This window comes from Haliotis asinina, chromosome 3 (assembly GCF_037392515.1).
Source record: "Haliotis asinina isolate JCU_RB_2024 chromosome 3, JCU_Hal_asi_v2, whole genome shotgun sequence".
In the NCBI taxonomy this organism is placed as follows: Eukaryota; Metazoa; Mollusca; class Gastropoda; order Lepetellida; family Haliotidae; genus Haliotis; species Haliotis asinina.
In genome coordinates, this window is record NC_090282.1 from 17,611,964 (window position 1) to 17,630,985 (window position 19,022).

The window sequence follows — 19,022 nt, forward strand, 5'->3', positions numbered from 1 at the left end:
TTCTTCCTTCAGTGGCTGAAATGCATTGGTCTTCATCACTCCCATGTTCAGTTCGGCACTGAACCATTATCATGGATGAATCTGACACAATCAACCTCCAACAAAATACATGTGATTAGACCCAAATATAGATAACAACTGTTCAAATTCAAGCAACATAATAAATATATGACTTTCAACATATTCTACTTTTGAAGATGAAGATACTGGTAAGAACTAGTCTTCAGCCTTCCATGCTTCTAAGGGACTAACAGGGTAAGGTGGTCAGGCTTGATGACTTGGTTGATGCTGATTATGCTATCCTTATTGTATAGTCTGATGCTCCTAAATGACAATCACTGGATTGCCTGGTCCGGGCTTGATTATTTACAGACTGTTGTCAAATAGCTGGAAAACTAATGTGGGCAGTGTCAAACAATAAATAAACAACATTCTATATTCCAAGCTTGCTATCTTCAGTGACGAGGATCACAAGTACAGGATGTACACTCCCACAACATGATATGACTCTTGGCAACTATACCTGTCTGGAATGGAGCAGGCCTTCCCTGTGACAAGCAAAGGTTTGACCACTTGGCCACATGCTAATAACTAGTATTATATCAGTTCACCAAAGAATTAGTGAATCACCATAATTTGTGCTTCCAGATTGTTATTATATCTTTATATCTAAAGGTCAAATATTAATATCAAACATCACATGTTCAAGGCATGGAATAAGATATCAGAATGAAAATGAAATACAAGTCTTGTATTATACAAAAACCTAAACTAAACGGAAGCTAAAATCTGAAGTTACTGATGCTATAACATCTGTGATATAGCTGTTCTTGGACTAAGTAAACATTCTTACATGTCTCCAGATAATCTCCTGAGTAACACAGGCTTTACTTGCAGTCACGATTCACATCACTGACATTGGGCTTGATATATTCTCTAGGTGCTCTATATCTTTCATTGAAATCGACGGAACCTCTTACATCTTATTACACCAATGAGTAGACACTTTTGAGAAATGTCCTGAAACGTATGTTTTAAGATGATATCTTGTTTGTATTGGTTTGTGACTGACCCTAGACATGTTGCATAAAGTCACACTAGTGATGTACATGTGACTTACCAAGTAGAGTGACGCAACCCCTTTGTAATTTTAACAGTTCATGTTGTGTGATGCCTGCATTCAACATATTCAATTAGTTAACAAAGATCAATAAAGAAATACTGTTAAATATGAAACAAGTGAAAAACCTACATTCTGTAATTACAACCCTTTTGGGGATTTTCATTTTTTTATGTGCATTGATGCACATGAAGCTCAAATGATTTATTCTTCTACCGTTAATTTGTTGTCCTTAGTGTATTAGCATCTAAATTTAAAGAGTGATGCTGATTTTCTCCAACATATTCCATATTACCTGGAGCTCTGTGTGGACTGGATGTGTACTGTACATAAACAAAATGTGTGGTGGACACGGTTGAATCTGATAGGGTACAACAACATTTAACAACCCTGCATACCTGCAACTGATAGCATCCTTAGTGACTTCCACCAGCAGTAACCATGGTAACACTGCAAGGTCACCAGAACAATGGGATGATGAAAAAGCATATCAAAATGACAAAAGTTATATTATTCCGAACTTATCATGAGAAAACATTTTCACAAACACGCAGATGCATAAACACTCTTTGGGTCAATTCCAGGTCTGCTTCATGCCCTACATTACACTGATTACAGACACTATATCTGACAGAAACACATCTAAAAATGTCATTCAGTTCTTCTGAAGATAGCATAAAGACATTAAACAAGTTGACAATGCCACTGAAACAAATTACAACACACAGAACAAAATGTGATAGTGTCCAACACCCATCCCACTGTACATCCTTGTATGTCCCTTGGATGTCCCTTATATGTGCCTTGTTTGTCCAGTGTATGTCCCTTATATGTGCCTTGTATGTCCAGTGTATGTCCACTATACCCACAAAGCCCTTCATATAATCCCATGATGACCACACTGGACTCTGCATCATGACAACCTAACAGCCATCATGTGATTGTCTCTTTTCTGGCCACTTTTCATTTCTCTCTCTTGTTTTTTCCGTTGTTGTTCTATTGCCCTCTCTTGGCGTTCGAGTCGCCTCTTCTCCTTCATGGCGGCCTCTGCCTGCCAGGACAGGTCCTCCTGAGCTTCATCCCCCCAGGCGTTTTCCTCGTCCTCCCAGCTACCTAGCTCAGATCCCTGCAAAATTAGCATGACATAGACAGCTGTGACACCATTGAGCAAGGTCTTACGCTGCTATAAGCAACATCACACCTGGGACACCGGAAATGGCCATATGGTACCATGTGGTGATTCTAACTCATATATTCAGCTTGACAAGTGAACATATTAAACACTAGGCTACCCCACCACTTCCTTAACACCAACCCTGGTCCGATTAATTCACACAGCCCTCGTTAACCAGGGACCCACTCCTCAAAGCAATGGTAACCCTAAAATGATCCCAACTCCCATACTTTAACATAGCCTTACAAGAGACAGAGCATGATGATTGGGTCAGGAATAGTTAGCATAATTACCTACAGTACTGGAACTATACATTCCTGTTTCAACATGAATGTACTGTTGTGGAATTGTGTTGTACACACAGGTATGGAGCTGTGTTATACATACAGGTGTGGAACTGTGTTATACATACAGGTGAGGAACTGTGTTATACATACAAGTGAGGAACTGTGTTATACATACAGGTGAGGAACTGTGTTATACATACAAGTGAGGAACTGTGTTATATATACAGGTGAGGAACTGTGTTATACATACAAGTGAGGAACTGTGTTATATATACAGGTGAGAAACTGTGTTATACATATAGGTGAGGAATGTGTTACCCATACAGGTGAGGAACTGTGTTATACATACAGGTATGGGGATATCAGATGACACTGCCAGTCTGTTGGAAATTGCTGCCTTGTTGATACTTGGCTCATCTTTTTTCTTCAGTAATATCTAAAACAAACAAGAATGAATACAAACAACCCATTCATACTAACAACTGCAATTCTGTTACGTCATGACTCCTTTGTGGAAAATTTCACAATGATTTACTTTAAATGCAGCTGCACATGAACAGACTTTTGTATACTCATATGGCCTGTTTTTGCCTGGTTATCATGAGAAATGTTCTCAATATCAGTTACACCTAAATCCATCCACATGTATCAGGCCTACTGTTATCCGTTATCACATGATCTATGAGAAGTGTAAAGATAGTTTCTACACTGACAATGCTGTCCATATGATGGCCTACCTTTGGTGCCTTTTTAAACTCTGGTGTAAGGTCCTGGAAATAATCAATCTCAGGCTCCGGCTCTAGTTCTGGTGCACGTTTTTGTCGGTAGTTACTGGCTGTCACATGACTGGTTATGTGTGAGTTGTGATTCTTGCGACCCATATCCTCAACTCCCCATGTGTCCCAGGACTGAAGTTCTGTCTGTCGACCAAACATTAACACTGATTTATTTTCTACAGATCAAGAACTGGTGACTAGAGCTGGGAATTTCAGGCAAGCAATAATGGGGATGAGGTGAAAAAATAGTTCACTTAATAGTCCATCCGTAATAAGCAGTTCTCTATGTGCTATGCATGCTTGAAGCACCCAAACAATCTAATTACTATTATCCTGGATACCCCAAGCTGTGAAGTGCCAGAAGGTTAATGGTTACATAACTTATCCCAATGGGTACCCATTTGCTGCCGAGCGAAAAGAGGCAATTTTGCACAAACTCACTTGCCTTGATGTGAGGCAGGACTGAAGTCCTTGATACTGCCAAATAGCGATGTACATGCAGGTGTGTCTGCACATAACGTGTACTAGTCTAGACTATTGGTGTTTCATGTCACCACCCCACAGTGATACCATGTCAAAGTTTCTCATAGGTGCTTATCACTCACACATATTATACTGACTCTAAGCTGACCAGATCACGCCGGTGGCATGTAGACCTGTGTGAAGAGCCCAAGTCACAAATTGTGGAAGTGGAGAGTCCTTGGAAGGGTGTCTGTGTTTGGCAGCTTGACTTCTGAGAATGTCTACTAAATTCTACAACTTCAGTTCTGCCCCACAACAGATCACACGTGACGTGTGGTCACACCATAGGCAAATGCGTTTATACATAAATTGCCTCTGTTCACCCAGCAGTGAATGGGTACCCGGTGGGGCAAATCATGTGACAGGTTACCTTCCAGCAGTTTGGATTATCCAGGGCAATATTGTGTTGAGTATGTACAAGTGCATGCAAACAGGTGCTTTATAAATACCATTCATTAGAATTATCTTGTTTCCTTACAATAATGCCAAGTGCCACACAAGGCAACAAGGCACATTGTTGAACTTACTCAGTCTTACATGCTGCACTTATGCAAACTAAATGAGATGTGAGGATGTGAAGGTAAACTGAATATAGTAATTAAAGAATAATGTCAACTTTGAAGTGTTATACATCACTGAAATGATCTTCCATTTTCGCTTTTTGCATGTCCTGCAAAAAATTTTACCTTTATCTTATCATTTACTTTCTTTCCCTTTTTGATGCAAGTCCCAAACATTCTTACCTTGACAAAATATTTGCAACATTAACATGTATAAATCATTATGTACATTTACCTGTAAATGTGCATTTTTGTAATTTTTTACACAAAAATAAGAAGTCATAAAGTACAAAATAAATAACTAAAGCAATGCCAGAAATGCTTTGAAAATGCTTTTTGGATTCAATATCAAAATGATGAATTTGACAGAAAATGAATGCACATATATGATAAATGTACGATAAATGACAAATAGTAAAATGAATGGGCAGGTATTTTTGGATTGATTTAAACATCAGCTTTCACCGCAGATGGATGAAACAAGCGTTATCATTTTGGGTAATACCAGTTACCATGACCTGCTTGTCCCTGGTACCAGCACACCCTGCATGAGCAATCTCAAAGCTTTGTTGCAGGATATTCTCACTTCCTGTAACTTGCCTAATAGGCAATCAGAAACAAAGTCCCTGCTCATGGAAGAATCTGGCAGCACAAAAGAGTCAATCCTGTACATCACTGACAAACTAGCTACAAAACAAGGCCACATACTTTCTGTACATCAGTACGTTACTATGAGCTCAAACCCATCAAGCTGGTCTGGGGTAGCTGTAAGAATTTTATTACTCGCAATAGTACCACATTCAAGCTTTCAGTGAGTGAGTTTAGTTTTACGCCGCACTTAGCAATATTCCAGCTATATAGCGGCAGTCTGTAAATAATCAAGTCTGGACCAGACAATCCAGTGTTCAACAACATGAGTATCGATCTTCGCAATTGGGAACCAATGACCCGTGTCAACCAACTCTGCAAGCCTGACCACCCGATCCTGTTAGTCGCCTCTTACGACAAGCATAGTCGCCTTTTCTGGCAAACATGGGTTGCTGAAGGCCTATTCTACCCCAGGACCTTCACGGGTCTTCAAGCTTTCAGACGTTAAAGGGCTTGTGTATGCTGCCTTTGCGAGAATTACCTTTAAGTGTGGCAAAAAGCTGAAGACCATTCTCTCAAATTTGATGAGGCATACCGTGTGCGAGACTGTGTTAACGTCAGCCCAGTTGCACCTGCTGTAGTTCCAACAACAATAGCAGTGATACTGACACCTGATATTTTGAGATCGTCCTTTCCATGAACTGCCTGTGCATCACATGAACGCTGTCACCCTGTCTGCCTGCCGGGTGGGTCACAGTATAGGTTGCTTCTTAAAGGTGTTTCTATTATGAATTTTTTTTATACTTTATGAGTAATCATTATGATTAAGAAATGATACATCATGATTTCTCATATGTCATATAAGCTCAAGGTGGTAAGAATGAATACATATGAGTTTTGAATCTGAAATATCACCCATTAAAAAATATTTTGTTAAAACGCATCATACTGACAGACAGCTAGGTTGTGATGTGCCCTACCTCACTGTTGTCTGGTATTGGTGTCATGTCAATAGTGGTGGAATCGTAGGTCGACATGTGATTGCCAACAGGAATTATATCGGAGTCTGAGTTTCTTCTTCGGCGACATACCAAACGCTTGAAAGGTGAAAATATTTTAAAGACAAGGCTGATAATTGTCTTGATGATGTTCCACACTACACGAAGCATTATGCATCAAGTCCTGAAACATACAAACAATGGCCTTGAAGTACTCTGTGTGTCGGTGAGTTAGGTTTACCTCTGCCTTTATCAGCAGTTTTATTTTATTACCCTGGCTCTTGGCACTGCATGCTGTGATTTTCTGTGCCATGAACAGAGAGAACCATGACTAATTTAACTGAGGATACATTCTTCCTAAATACCCCCTAGTCTATAATCATTCGTTAAAAACTATAAATCGCATTAATCAAGTCATATTGCACTGGGAACTTGATCAAAAATACAATTTCTGAAGTAAAATGAGCAGATTCATACACTACATGATGTTAGGTGCCAAATTCGAGCTTTTCATGTCTTTGGTTTGGGCAATAAATTTCACCTAAAGTCTTGTATAAGAATATGTTTAGGTTTATGATGCTTTTCGTAATATCCCAGAAATACCATGGTCTGGAACACCAGAAACAGGCTTAACACATTGTAACCATCTGAGGAACTGAAACTGGTCTTTGGAATGATGGGCGAATGCTTTGTACCTTCAGCTAACCCAACAAACCTCTCCTGTGCATGAACTAACATTTCATGGTGTTATGCTGCTCCTAACTATACTGAACAAAAACAAAGCAAATTTCGACAACCTGAAATTGTAAAAGTAACCATTCATGTTTATGTCTTCTATACAAAGTCAAGACAAAAAGTCACCTACATTCTTTTGCCATTCAATATACATCCTTTTTTCAAGGTACTGAAACAGGAAACCCATTTGCCTTCAGATTCATTTTTTTGAGTCCATGAATGCTTGAGTTGTATAAGCTGCTGACAGACACACAGTATGACTTTAAGAGATCAAAGGAATTTTCAAATCAATAAAAGCAGGTGTATATGAATTATTGGTACTTGGACAAGTTAGATTTACTTCCTAGCTACTCAACCCCATCATACTATAAAGAACTCATCTGTTTAATGCAGTTCTCAAAGGTTGGGTCCTTTAGGAGTTATTAGGAATTGTCCAACTGGAGTTATAAAGACGTTTGGTCATGAGTGAATATTTCACTTGTCTCCAGATTCTCAAGGTATACCTAGGTTGTGGGTAGCTGATTCCATTTCAGTACCAATCCAAACCAAACTGAATTACCTGTCACAGATCTTATGAATACAACTGCGAAATATAGGACCAAACTGGTGCCTTATGAAACTGCCCTAGGCTTGCAAAGTCTAGGAAAGACTTCCCCTCGTATTCCCCCTTAACTTTCATTCTAGTCAAATCATATCACCTGAATATATATTCCTGATTTGATACCAATATGTTTTAACAGGCCTCTTTAATTGTATCTCGAAATACAGAAAGACTTATAAAAAAGCCACTGGAAGCTATGTTTCCTCATTGTTACAATTTAGGGGGGATACGAGAAGCAGTCTTACCCAGTTTTTATTGTCAGTGTTTAACCAAACGAAATGTCCTCATTCAAGTATGTGTACGACAACAGTAAATAAAAAGAAAAAAGAAAACGATGTGTTGATTGCTTATTTGTGCCTCTGGTGTCACTTTCGATCTGCAGTACAGTAAATACTACACAACTGTGTATAATCTACAGTTAGCACTGATGTAGTTGAATGTCTCCTCCGTTTCCATCAATTAGTGATCTTAGTGGGATCGCTAAAACTATAGGCACAGGTTTGATCATGAAATTAAATCGACATCGTCGTAGTTGCCATGCTGAATGTTTTCATTTTTTCATTATCGCCATGGATCAACCTGATTGGTCAAGCAGTAAAGCAATAACTTACAGTAAAACACAAGCGTGCCCACGGTCTATGTGAAACCATCGAGAGATAAATCATAGAGTCATGTTGAAATATGTTTGCGTGCGAAACATGAAACGAAAACGTTTACAAATGAGAGTTACTTCCCCTGGTCTCGAGTTCGCTCGAAAACTATCGCGTGACTTCAGGGTATTGTTGCTAAACGACAGTAAACAAGATGGTGGCTGTGTAGAAAATCCCGCCTTTGACAGAAAATTATATGTTGCAGCATCACAGAGAACAAAATGCCGGTGATTATTTATTTACTATTCTTGAGTCACATTTTGTATACCGGATATCTGTTAATCTATTGTGACATTATTGCTAATGGTGCTTCCACAGAAGAGACAAACTGTTATTATTGTCAGTATCATATGCAGTATGGTCATGTAGTGTCAGCAGGCTTATGAATATCACGAGTGTATGAAACTCGCCTAGAATGTGTACCAGAGCACCTGACTAAAGTATTCTTTCATTACATAAACATGATAAAACGGACACGATATCTTTGATGACCTTTATTATACTCGATCATCAAAATTTGCTGTTAGTTACGGAAGAGAGCCACATGGGTACAATGTGTGAGGCCCATTTTTCTGGTGTCCCCCGCCGTGATATTGCTGGAATATTGCTAAAAGCGGCGTAAAACCAAACTCACTCACTCACTGCTGAAGAGAGGTGGTTGAGACAAAATCTAATCTAATTCTATCTAAAATCTAATAGTATAGCTTTATACTGTGTTATCGGAATATTGTTTTAATCGATAATAGAGTCAGTATGAATAATTGTTATTCAAATATTAATCTGTCAATCTATCAGGTGACTTATTTTCATGCACAGCTCAAACCAGAGATCTATTATATGGTCTCTGCTCAAACTTAACCCATCTTGAGTATTCGGCAGTTTAAAGCACTGATGAGACATAAACCTCACAAAATGGTTCCAACCACTGCTGACCCAAGGGTAACTCAATGACTGATCTAAGGGACAAATCATAATTTATGGCTAGTGGGGAGGGGTGTGGGTGTGTTTATAAAGTGGGGTCGGGGAGGAGGCGGCTGGGGTGTCGTGATGATGGTGATGGTGATTGTGATGGTGATGGTGATGGTGATAATGGCTGCATAAACTTAATTCCACCCCCTGTAGTATGCCACCCCTCTCTCAAGAACAAATCAGGACTCCCCACTTAAAATCACACACATACACATACAAGATAAATTATGTATGGTCTCTAAGTTATTGCCCCATCAGCGCTTAATATCTAACTGACTAAAAGGTTTGCTTTTACATTTATTGTTACTGTAAAATCAGTTGGGTACTATTTAGAATAAAAAGTCTTGTTATTTTGTTTGGATTTATCTCTAATATTTACACTGATTTCCAATTCCCAAACACTCAGTTGCTGTCATTTGTGGAAAGGTGTGACAAGAAAAGCGTAGTCGTTCCACTCACATATTCGGTGAATTGAACTGCTTCTCTTCATGTGTTCAGCTAGTTACGTGCATATATAAGTAATTTATTTAGTTATTGATTAACTAAATATAATGACTGATATATCAGCTGCTGCCATGTTATTATATTTGTAAAAAATTATTTACATTCATTATCAAATTTTCAAGATATGGATCATATTCACCTCATAGTGGTTTTGTAGTAGCCTTAGTCATTATTACTCCTGTCATCATTACTTCAGTACATCTAGATGATGTGTGTACGCAATCATATGTGCAGTAGTTTCTTGTGTGAAGCCCATTTCTGGTGTCCCATGCTGTGATATTGCTGGAATACTGCTAAACAGAATGTAAAGCTGAAATCACTCACTCACTATGTTAGTCGTTCATCTGGATGATTGACTTAGTCTGTGTTTTCATTCACTTCATCACCTCACACATCAGTTGTGAGAACATTGCAGATTGTGCAAAGGGTGAAAAACTAGCTGTTGGCTCTTCTTGTAATAGAATCCTGTAATAGCTTTTCAAACATTAAACTTTGTAAGCAACTTTTGAATGCATTGTGAACTTCTGTGAAGCTTAGTAAAGTGATTAAGAGAAGTGGTATCTGAGTTATCACTAAATTCCTTATCTGTTAGTATCCTCTGTTTGTTACTTTACATATGGATTTTTTAAGCCTAATATATACTCTACAAAAATAGTTAAGGATATATGTAATTTTGAAATTATGAATAATGAATCTACTCATTGACACACTGATATAATATCAATTATAAAAATACCAATTTCCCTAACTTATTTTGTCCAGTATACATTTGACTAAAGTCTGATAAGTAAGCATAAAGATACATGGATGAACAAGCTCGCAGTATTCTTTATGCCTTTCAAAGAAGTTAAACTCTGATCGGCACTGGGTTGAACTTGGGCTTAAAGTCACAGAGTAAGTGAATGAATTTTTTTTGGGACAATGGTAAGCAGTAAATAAGTAATTGTATTCTGTATATGTCATGAGGCTATAAATACATGACAATGCTCTTCACTTTTTTTATGATCAAGCACAAACAGCCTCTTCACTTTTTTTATGATCATGCACAAACAGCCAGATCTCTCATTGTTTCCAACTGAGCCTTGAAATGGCTGCAAGAGAACTCCAGATATCAGTGTAAGAGATGGTTTCCAAATTTTGCTAGCCAGTCAGACTCACAGGCACCGTGTCTTTGTGAAGATCTATATTAACAATTGAGATGATCCCTCATCTTGAAATGCTTCAAAGTATAATACATAATGACAAGGTCGGACACTTCGGTGCACCCCACCTGCCTGCTTTGCTGATTGCTGTGCTACCATTCTATGCAGTTGATTAAAACGTAAGGTAAACATAATCATGAATGACTGGTCTATTGAGCACTACTCATAACACCTACTGCTTCTCTTTTTGTCTCTGCTTGTCGACCCCTGAAGATACGGGGGTAGAATAGGACTCAAGCAACCCATGCTTGCCATAAAAGGCGACTATACTTGTCGTAAGAGGTGACTAACACGATCAGGTGGTCAGGCTCGCTGACTTTGTAGGTATTTTTTTTTTAAAAAAAAGTAATCTTCACAAAGACACAAGAGCCTGTGGTCAGGCTGGCTATGCCTAAAAGGTATTAGCCCACAAAATATTCACTTGCCCAAAATTTAAATGTAGATGAGAATGAGAAACTAGATGAGAATAAGATATTGTTGGTATGACACATTAAGCTGCTAATGTGATGAACAATTTTATCAGACCATAATCTTGCATCATAATCAATTTTTTTATAACTTAAGTTGGAGGGTGTGATATATTCACTAGACAGTCAGGCCAGTGACTGAGATTTACTGTCTTGATAGGATTTTCACTAGCCATGAGCTATCGGGCCAGTGTCTATTTCTCACACAGCCTGAGTTACTTTGGCAGCAGATGTTTGGTATATTCACAGATATCTACTGAAGGAGAATGCTGTGTATTTAATGTCAGTCCTGTATTCTGTCTCCAGAGCTCTCTACCACCTGAGAAGTCTGAAAGGAACAGGAAAAAGTTGTCTCCTTTCGAACTTAAGAAACTATCCCCTCAAGAAAGAAGCAGATATCTTGCAGTAGGTTTTCTCTCCACTTTTGTTAGTAAGCATTTGGCTTAAACAGTAATCATGGTAATGGCTGAAAACTTTACAAACCTTCTGATCATACTGATATTTTTATAAAATGTCAACTTGAAACTACATTTGTATTCACCATAGCAACAAATATTGGACGTACAATATTTTGTCCATTCATAAGAGATTTGGCTAACATCTAGAACATGTTTTAGATGTTAGGGGTAATGTCTCATCATTGAATTCTCAATCTGTCACTTGTTGTAGTATGAGGAACCCCCTAAGCATGTGAGTGAAGCTGTGAGTGCCACAAACAAGAGGCTTGTAGAGCTGAAGAAAGCAAGGATCAGGTCAGTACTGAACTGGCATCCCACTTTAATGATACATCATTGACTTCATCTCATCCCATCATACATCATTGATCAGAATCCCATCTGTTATACATGATTGATTAGAATCTCATTCTGTCATACATCATTGATCAGAATCCACATTCCAATATACATCATTGAACAGAATGACAGTTTCGTCATACATCATTGGTTGAAATTCCACTTCAGTCATACCTCATTGATCAGAATCTCACTTCAGCCATAGATCACTGATCCCACTTCTGTCATACATCATTGATCAGAATCCCATCTGTTATACATGATTGATTAGAATATCATTCTGTCATACATCATTGATCAGAGTCCCATCTGTTATACATGATTGATTAGAGTATCATTCTGTCATACATCATTTATCAGAATCCCATCTGTTATACATGATTGATTAGAATATCATTCTGTCATACATCATTGATCAGAATCCACATTCCAATATACATCATTGAACAGAACGCCAATTTCGTCATACATTGTTGGTTGAAATTCCACTTCAGTCATGCTTCACTGATCAGAATCTCACTTCAGTTATAGATCACTGATCCCACTTCTGTCATACATCATTGATCAGAACTACACTTCAGTTATATATCATTGATGAGAATCCCTTTTCAGTCATTCATCATTGATCAGAACATCATTGATGAGAATCCCTTTTCAGTCATTCATCATTGATCAGAACATCTGCTTCGGGCATAGTTCATTGATCAGATTCCCACTTCCATCATTGATCAGAATTCAACTTCAGCCATACATCATTGATCAGAATGTCACTTTTATCAGGGATCATTTATCAGAATCCCACTATTAACATGGATCACTGATCAGAACATCTGCTTTTGTCATACATAATTGATCAGAATCCCTCTACAGTCTTATATCATTGATCAGAATCCCATTTCTGTCATACATCATTGATCAAAATCCCACTTCCATCATACATCATTGATTGGAATCCCACTTCCATTATACATCAGTGATCAGAATCCCATTTCAGTCATACATCAGAGATCAGAATCCCACTTCTGTCATGTATCAATGATCAGAATCCCACTTCCATTATGCATCACTGATCAGAATCTGAGGTTTGTCAAACATCAATGATGAGAATCTCTCTTGAATCATATTACAGTGATCAGATGCCCACTTCTGTCATGCCATTGACAGCCATTCCACTAAAACGTTGACCATGCATCATTCATGGAATGTTCCAAACAGTTGTTCTCTGATACTGTCCACTGCATTATTACCGTATCATTGTTTTACATACCGCTAGCCACTTATGTGTATGCTGTCACAGACAAAATCATGTCTGTTTTTTATTTGATGTTTCAAGAGGCTTAAACCTGTAAGCAATACCATCTGTCAGATGAACCATATATATAAGTATTTTCAGAATGTTCCTGTAACTTAATTGATTTTTGTCATCTTTTCAGAGAGTGTGCTCCACCATCAGAAAAAGAAGTGGAGGAGAAAATCAAACATGATAACTTAATAGGACAACTGAAGTGAGTTTGTCATTCCACAGCTGGGAGTTTGTTACCTATTTAATCACTGACATACTGAAGCCAGGTGACATGGGTGACCATAATGTCCATGTTCCCAGCTTTATTGGAAAGAGTCGTTCCCACACCTTCCTCCTCGGTCTAACAGGTAGAATGTCTGTTGCTGTACACACTCAGGGGTTGGTTCAATTCCCTGGCTGTATCACACCAAAAGATGTTTCACTATTACGGGTACAACAGATATTTAATGCATATCAGTGGGAAAGTCATGTTATAACTACAACATGGTGTCACTGTGAGCTAGATTTCTAGAAGCAGAGAAGCATGAGCCGCCATAGTGAGTGAGTGAGCTAAAATTTAAAGTCACTTTTGCAATATTTCAGCCATATCCTGACTGAAACAATATGTGGATGAACATATAATGAAAGATAAATTATACAGTCCTGTCAATGAAGGACAGTAAAATAACTACACTATCACAGCTATACATATAAGGCTAGCAATCAAATCTTAAACATTTTAGCTATAGGGGACAACACAATATAAAAAATAGGCTATAGATAACTAACTGAAGGCAGATCACCTTACTATGGGTCGACCATGGGGACTTACAGTACATTTGCTGCCTGCATGGACCCTAGTTGGATTTTCACCATCCCTTCAGCCACTGGGGATTGTAATCAACCAATCGCTGTAATACATCTATCTACAGAACATATTACTCAGAATTCAACAGTTACATTAAATTCCTGTAAAAAATGATAATTAAATGAGAACTAGCTGTGTTAAAATGATCCTTAACTGTTTCAACTGTGAAATATTTATCCCTTGTGATGGACAAGCAGCCATAGACTTGTGCATGTATGTTGCTGCAATAGTTCACCTCAACTCAGCTATATGATCATGTTTTCAAACATGTATACGGAACAGCAAAAGAAATGCATCTCTGGCTTTTTGTCAAATTTTTAAATAGAAGACATAATCATGACCACTTCAGTTTATGAGATTTCAAGTTTTCGAAAATTGTGTTTCTTTAGCTATTCAATTGCTGTATATTTGTTAGGATAGTAATGTTTAAATCTCACAGTGCATTACCCGATACCTATTTGCTTCACAAAAGTTATATTTGCCTAGGACCAGTATCGATCTGGGCATCTCTGTCACAATATGCTTCCAAGCTGTGATGCCGGAAAAAGTGGTACGAGAAAGAAAACCAGTATCATCCACTATACACCCTTATTGTTCTGGAGTGAATCAGTTGTCCCACACAGTTTTACCAGTGACCATACTCAGTGGAATTTGTATTTCTGACAACACTTGCAGAACAAATGGTATTGCCCTTGTGAATGATACCTTTTGTCCGATTCTCCTCTAAGAAGAACACTTTATGTTCCAGGGCTGCAGAATCCCGGAATCGGTTAAGGATCATGAGGCTGCGTTATCAAGCAAATAGGGTTTGTCATCATTCCTGGAGATCTCTGACTATATTCCATTCATGTTGGTCTACTTTGTCAAGTGTGTAATGGAACTGTTTCTCTTCCTGTTATGTTTCTAGTATTGTCCTTGTGTTCTGCATGGTTGCTGCTGGAGTCTGGAGGGTAAATCATATGGATGTGTTATAACCAGATGATGGAGATGATTTGACATGTGACTCAGAAATCTATGTTGCATACTTAAGTTGTTGGAAGTTTTTAAGTAATGAATGCAATACAGTAGACATAAAGGGTGTTTTATCTTTAATATATTAGTGAGTGAGTTTTTAGCAATATTCCAGCACTATCACACCATAAATGGGCTTCACACATTGTACCCGTGAGACGTCTTGAATATATTAAGTAGTGGTGTCATAGAGTGAGCGAGTTTACTATTGTGCCACACTCAGCAATATTTCAGCTATATGGCATCATTCTGTCAATAATTGAGTCTGGACCAGACAGTCCAGTGATCAAGAGCATGACCCTCGATCTGTGTAAATGGGAACCGATGACGTGTCAACCAAGTCAGAGAGCCTGATCACCAGATGTGGTTAGTCACGTCTTACATCAAGTATAGTCGCCTTTTGTGGCAAAAATGGGTTGCTGAAGACCTATTCTACCCCGAATCTTCTTGGGTCATTAAGTTCTGGAAGTGATAATGAGCAAGGTGTTCTAATATGGAAATATTCATGCAATGGGAATGATGTGATGGATGCGTATTGTTGTATTGGATTGACAGGGACAGACTTATGATGAGGTCTTAATGAATGTTACAGGCCCAAGAAATCAGCCACTTGATCGCATGTCAGCCAGTGGCCTTGAAGGCCGTCCGACTCCAGGCACTGCTCCCACCATACCCAGACACCAAGGACCGAGGAGATCGTCTGGACAAACTAGATGTGAGTAGCACACAGCCATGGTAGCTGGTCTGTCATACAATGTCAGTATTGTTGATTGTCCTTCAATTGCGGCATCTTATGGTCAGATTATACTCCTTGCCTCTCATGTGCTTCGTAATGACACCCATGTTGTTTCTCCTCTTACATCAGTCATGGATTAATGGTCTCATTCAAGATGTTTTATTTCAGTCCATTCACCATTTTGAACACATTGCATCACACCTTGGAAAGAAATGAACAGATTCCACTTTAAATATCTGTTGGACTTGTTGACATGTAATAGCATTCAAACTGTGTAGATCACTTCACATGCTTTGATCACTGGATTTTCTGGACCAGGCGTGATTATTTACAAATCAGCATGATATAGCTGGAACTTTACTGTGTTAAACAGCATTCAATCAAACAAAAGATAGAAGAATAAAATAAGGGTCTGGTGATTTGTTTTTCCAGTCATTTGTGTACCCGATTTTATGTCTTGAAAGCTCTCCTCACCAACACAGCGATTTATTAGATATAGCAGAATAAGGATCAGATTGTGAATCACATCATAAATTGTCTCTTTATCACGTGCCATCATGCATTCTCCATGTTAAAAGACAACTTTTAAAGTTAGCCACTCTTGATGTTCAGAGACATGTTACTGATATGAGTAAATCATTTCATTGATATAGATAATTTTCACATGATAATGAAGACATAATGTACAATCTCCATGACTGACTACACAAGCACAAAATTACTGAAATGAGATGCAGAGATCAGACAGTTTACTGACTTTGTTTTGTCAGAGAGAACGGGTGGAGCAATTGCTGGAGGATACAGAGGGCCTACAGACCAACAGGATTCATTGACCAGTTGTGTGTGCATCTGTCTCACATCATCAGCAGAAGGGACTTGCTGGTGGGAGGATGGACCCTGCTCACATGGTGGTCCTCTGTCACAGATTGCTACCATTACTTCATCACTGTATGGCTGTGTGTTCATCATTTGTTTTCACTGTCCCATTTTATTTAGAAGAAATTGAAAATGTTTAAATGAATGGTTTTATGAGAAAATTTTGTTGATTTTAATATGAATTCATATATTAATACTTTAAATGTCATCAATATGTCACTTTTACTGCCGCTTGGAGACTTTCGAATATTTTATTAGTTTTCTTAAACAAAACATGTTTATATTAGAATTTACTTGGATGTTTTTCTCTGTGAGATATTTGTATAACTTTGTAGAAATAGTATGACTGCATGGTAATTGTGCAATATACTTTTCATGCTGTACGTATTGTAATATATTTTCTGGGGTGAGTTGGGTAGGAATATATAGCAATTTTGAGAATTATTACTATTGTTTAACAGAAAAGCTATACAGAAGATATTTACAAATTATGTTTAACTTCTTAATAAAAATTGATGAAACGGGGAGAGATTTCTTCTCATTTTGTCTGCCTCGACTACAAGATAAGAGGGTATGATCATAATAGTTTTGAAATCCTAAACTTTACATCAGTAGAGCAGCATGATACAGCTGTCTGTCAGCATGTCATGGGCCATGTTGGAGAGACCTTTTCTCATTGTTTATATACAATTTGTATTTAACAAAGTTGTACATAGCTAGCATTTGGCAAAACATACAAAGTATGTTTTACTTGTATGGTGTACAGTCCGTAGTATTGATATGAAGGTATTTAACAGATAGTTTGTGTAATGTACAGTGCAACTTCAAATAAATGTGTTGCATGTTAACTGATGTGTTGGAATTTCTAGCAAGAAGTAGTGTAATCCACATTTCACTGCCATCAACCTTAACAGGTCTAACTTCATGAATACAAAGGGGTGGAGGGGTAGTGTAGTGTCTAAAGGGGCACTGATGCGGAGCGAGTAATATTTCTCACCAACGGTCTAATTACGAAACCCATTGGTCAGCACCCGCTCCCTCGACCGTGACGGACAAAGGGACTGGGCTCCTTGTCCACACCAGCAGAATTTCTTCATCCTAAACAGTCAGGAGGCCGGATGCCCATCACATGCCAATATTTAAAAATATCCATGGTACTCCTTGTCTGATTGTAACAAAATATCCCAGCAGTGTAGTTTTTTTCTGATGCCTGGATGGTATAGTGACTGATCCAATTTGATCCTATTTCTGTGTTTTTTACCTCAATATTTAATCATGTCATGTGAAAATATGATGTCTATGTAGCAAGCCAGTTGTTTCATATAAGTCTGAAAGATTGCAAAGCTATATATTTAGATAGTTTTGAGGGTTGGCCCAGCTGTCATAGCAAAAATCATACGTAAATTTTGGTAGCTATGGTAGCTACACTGGATTATTATCTATGATAATAAAAATATATAGTTGATTTATTTGAATTTGTAAACTGAAAACAACGACTTTGCCATTGGCAGAGAAATCTGATTACCCATGTACACAGCAAATGCCTGTATGTATTACTAATGTAACAACGATCCGTTGGTATCCTCAAAACAGTTTCGGTCCATAAGTGTTTTCAGGCTGCATGCGACACAGAGATTACCCCTTCCTTGCTGTAACTCGCATTTGATGGCATAAACCTACATGTGTTATTTTTCATCATTCACTTGATGGCCAGGTAATGAATTTATAACAGGTATAATTAGTGGTAACACCACTCAGGTTACTCAACAAAGGTTCCCGTTTGGCATTTCTCCTGTCTCGAGTAAACACTCAACATTATAAAATAAGGTCTGTAGTAGCAAATGTATTGTATGTTATGTGATATGTGCATGTAAGTGATGCAAGAGGGTTTATCAGCTGAGTTACAAAAACAAACATTGATCAAAGGATTGACCAATAACTCACTGATTGTTTAGTTACTTCCACAGCGGATTTGTCAAAAGGCAGTGTATGTAGGTGTACTAATCTATACTGACTACACCCTGTCATAAAGTGCGAGTGTAAAAACAACATCCTCTCCCTTCAAAGAATTAACCATCATTGCGTTGATTGATTTTTGATTATTGGTTAACAAATTACTTAGATTAACGGACATCATACAATTAGTTGCCAGGTGTGCTATCGTGGGTGACCAATGAGAGGTTTATCAGGTTTTCACCAGTGTGAAAGACCTGAAATGATGTGTCACTTTTTCGCAAATTAGACTGTTGTAAGACACACGACATAGAGCAGGATTATTTACCAGATGCAGATGAATGGAATA

The 19,022-nt window shown here is 38.1% G+C and overlaps 2 protein-coding genes across 3 annotated transcripts; one reads left to right on the plus strand and one right to left on the minus strand.

Annotated features, from left to right (window-relative positions):
• Nucleotides 1-1,342: 1,342 nt before the first annotated feature.
• LOC137277585 (receptor-binding cancer antigen expressed on SiSo cells-like) lies at nucleotides 1,343-8,121 on the minus strand. The gene is made up of 5 exons (XM_067809385.1): nucleotides 7,973-8,121; nucleotides 6,008-6,209; nucleotides 3,319-3,501; nucleotides 2,931-3,017; nucleotides 1,343-2,246 (listed from the first exon to the last, which is right to left on the minus strand). The coding sequence occupies exons 2-5, from the start codon at nucleotides 6,194-6,196 to the stop codon at nucleotides 2,034-2,036; spliced, it is 672 nt and encodes a 223-aa protein (XP_067665486.1). The 5' UTR covers nucleotides 6,197-6,209; nucleotides 7,973-8,121; the 3' UTR covers nucleotides 1,343-2,033.
• Nucleotides 8,122-8,129: 8 nt separating this feature from the next.
• On the plus strand, nucleotides 8,130-17,568 carry LOC137277586 (protein LKAAEAR1-like). 2 transcript variants are annotated; one of them, XM_067809386.1, is made up of 7 exons: nucleotides 8,130-8,238; nucleotides 11,460-11,558; nucleotides 11,823-11,905; nucleotides 13,381-13,452; nucleotides 14,846-14,903; nucleotides 15,701-15,823; nucleotides 16,615-17,568. In XM_067809386.1, the coding sequence occupies exons 1-7, from the start codon at nucleotides 8,233-8,235 to the stop codon at nucleotides 16,675-16,677; spliced, it is 504 nt and encodes a 167-aa protein (XP_067665487.1). In that variant the 5' UTR covers nucleotides 8,130-8,232; the 3' UTR covers nucleotides 16,678-17,568. The 2 variants fall into 2 exon arrangements, with proteins under 2 accessions (XP_067665487.1, XP_067665488.1); XM_067809387.1 differs by lacking the exon at nucleotides 11,460-11,558 and having other exon boundaries at nucleotides 8,138-8,238.
• The last annotated feature ends 1,454 nt before the right edge of the window (nucleotides 17,569-19,022 follow it).

Coding starts and splice junctions, on each gene's coding strand:
- LOC137277585 (XM_067809385.1), bottom strand. CDS start 6,196: ATGCTTCGTGTAGTGTGGAACATCATCAAGACAATTATCAGCCTTGTC. Junction 3,502..6,007: donor CAATACCAGACAACAGTGAG/GTAGGGCACATC, acceptor TTTGGTCGACAG/ACAGAACTTCAGTCCTGGGA. Junction 3,018..3,318: donor AGTTTAAAAAGGCACCAAAG/GTAGGCCATCAT, acceptor TGTTTGTTTTAG/ATATTACTGAAGAAAAAAGA.
- LOC137277586 (XM_067809386.1), top strand. Junction 13,453..14,845: donor AACTTAATAGGACAACTGAA/GTGAGTTTGTCA, acceptor TTTATGTTCCAG/GGCTGCAGAATCCCGGAATC. Junction 14,904..15,700: donor TGCGTTATCAAGCAAATAGG/GTTTGTCATCAT, acceptor TGAATGTTACAG/GCCCAAGAAATCAGCCACTT.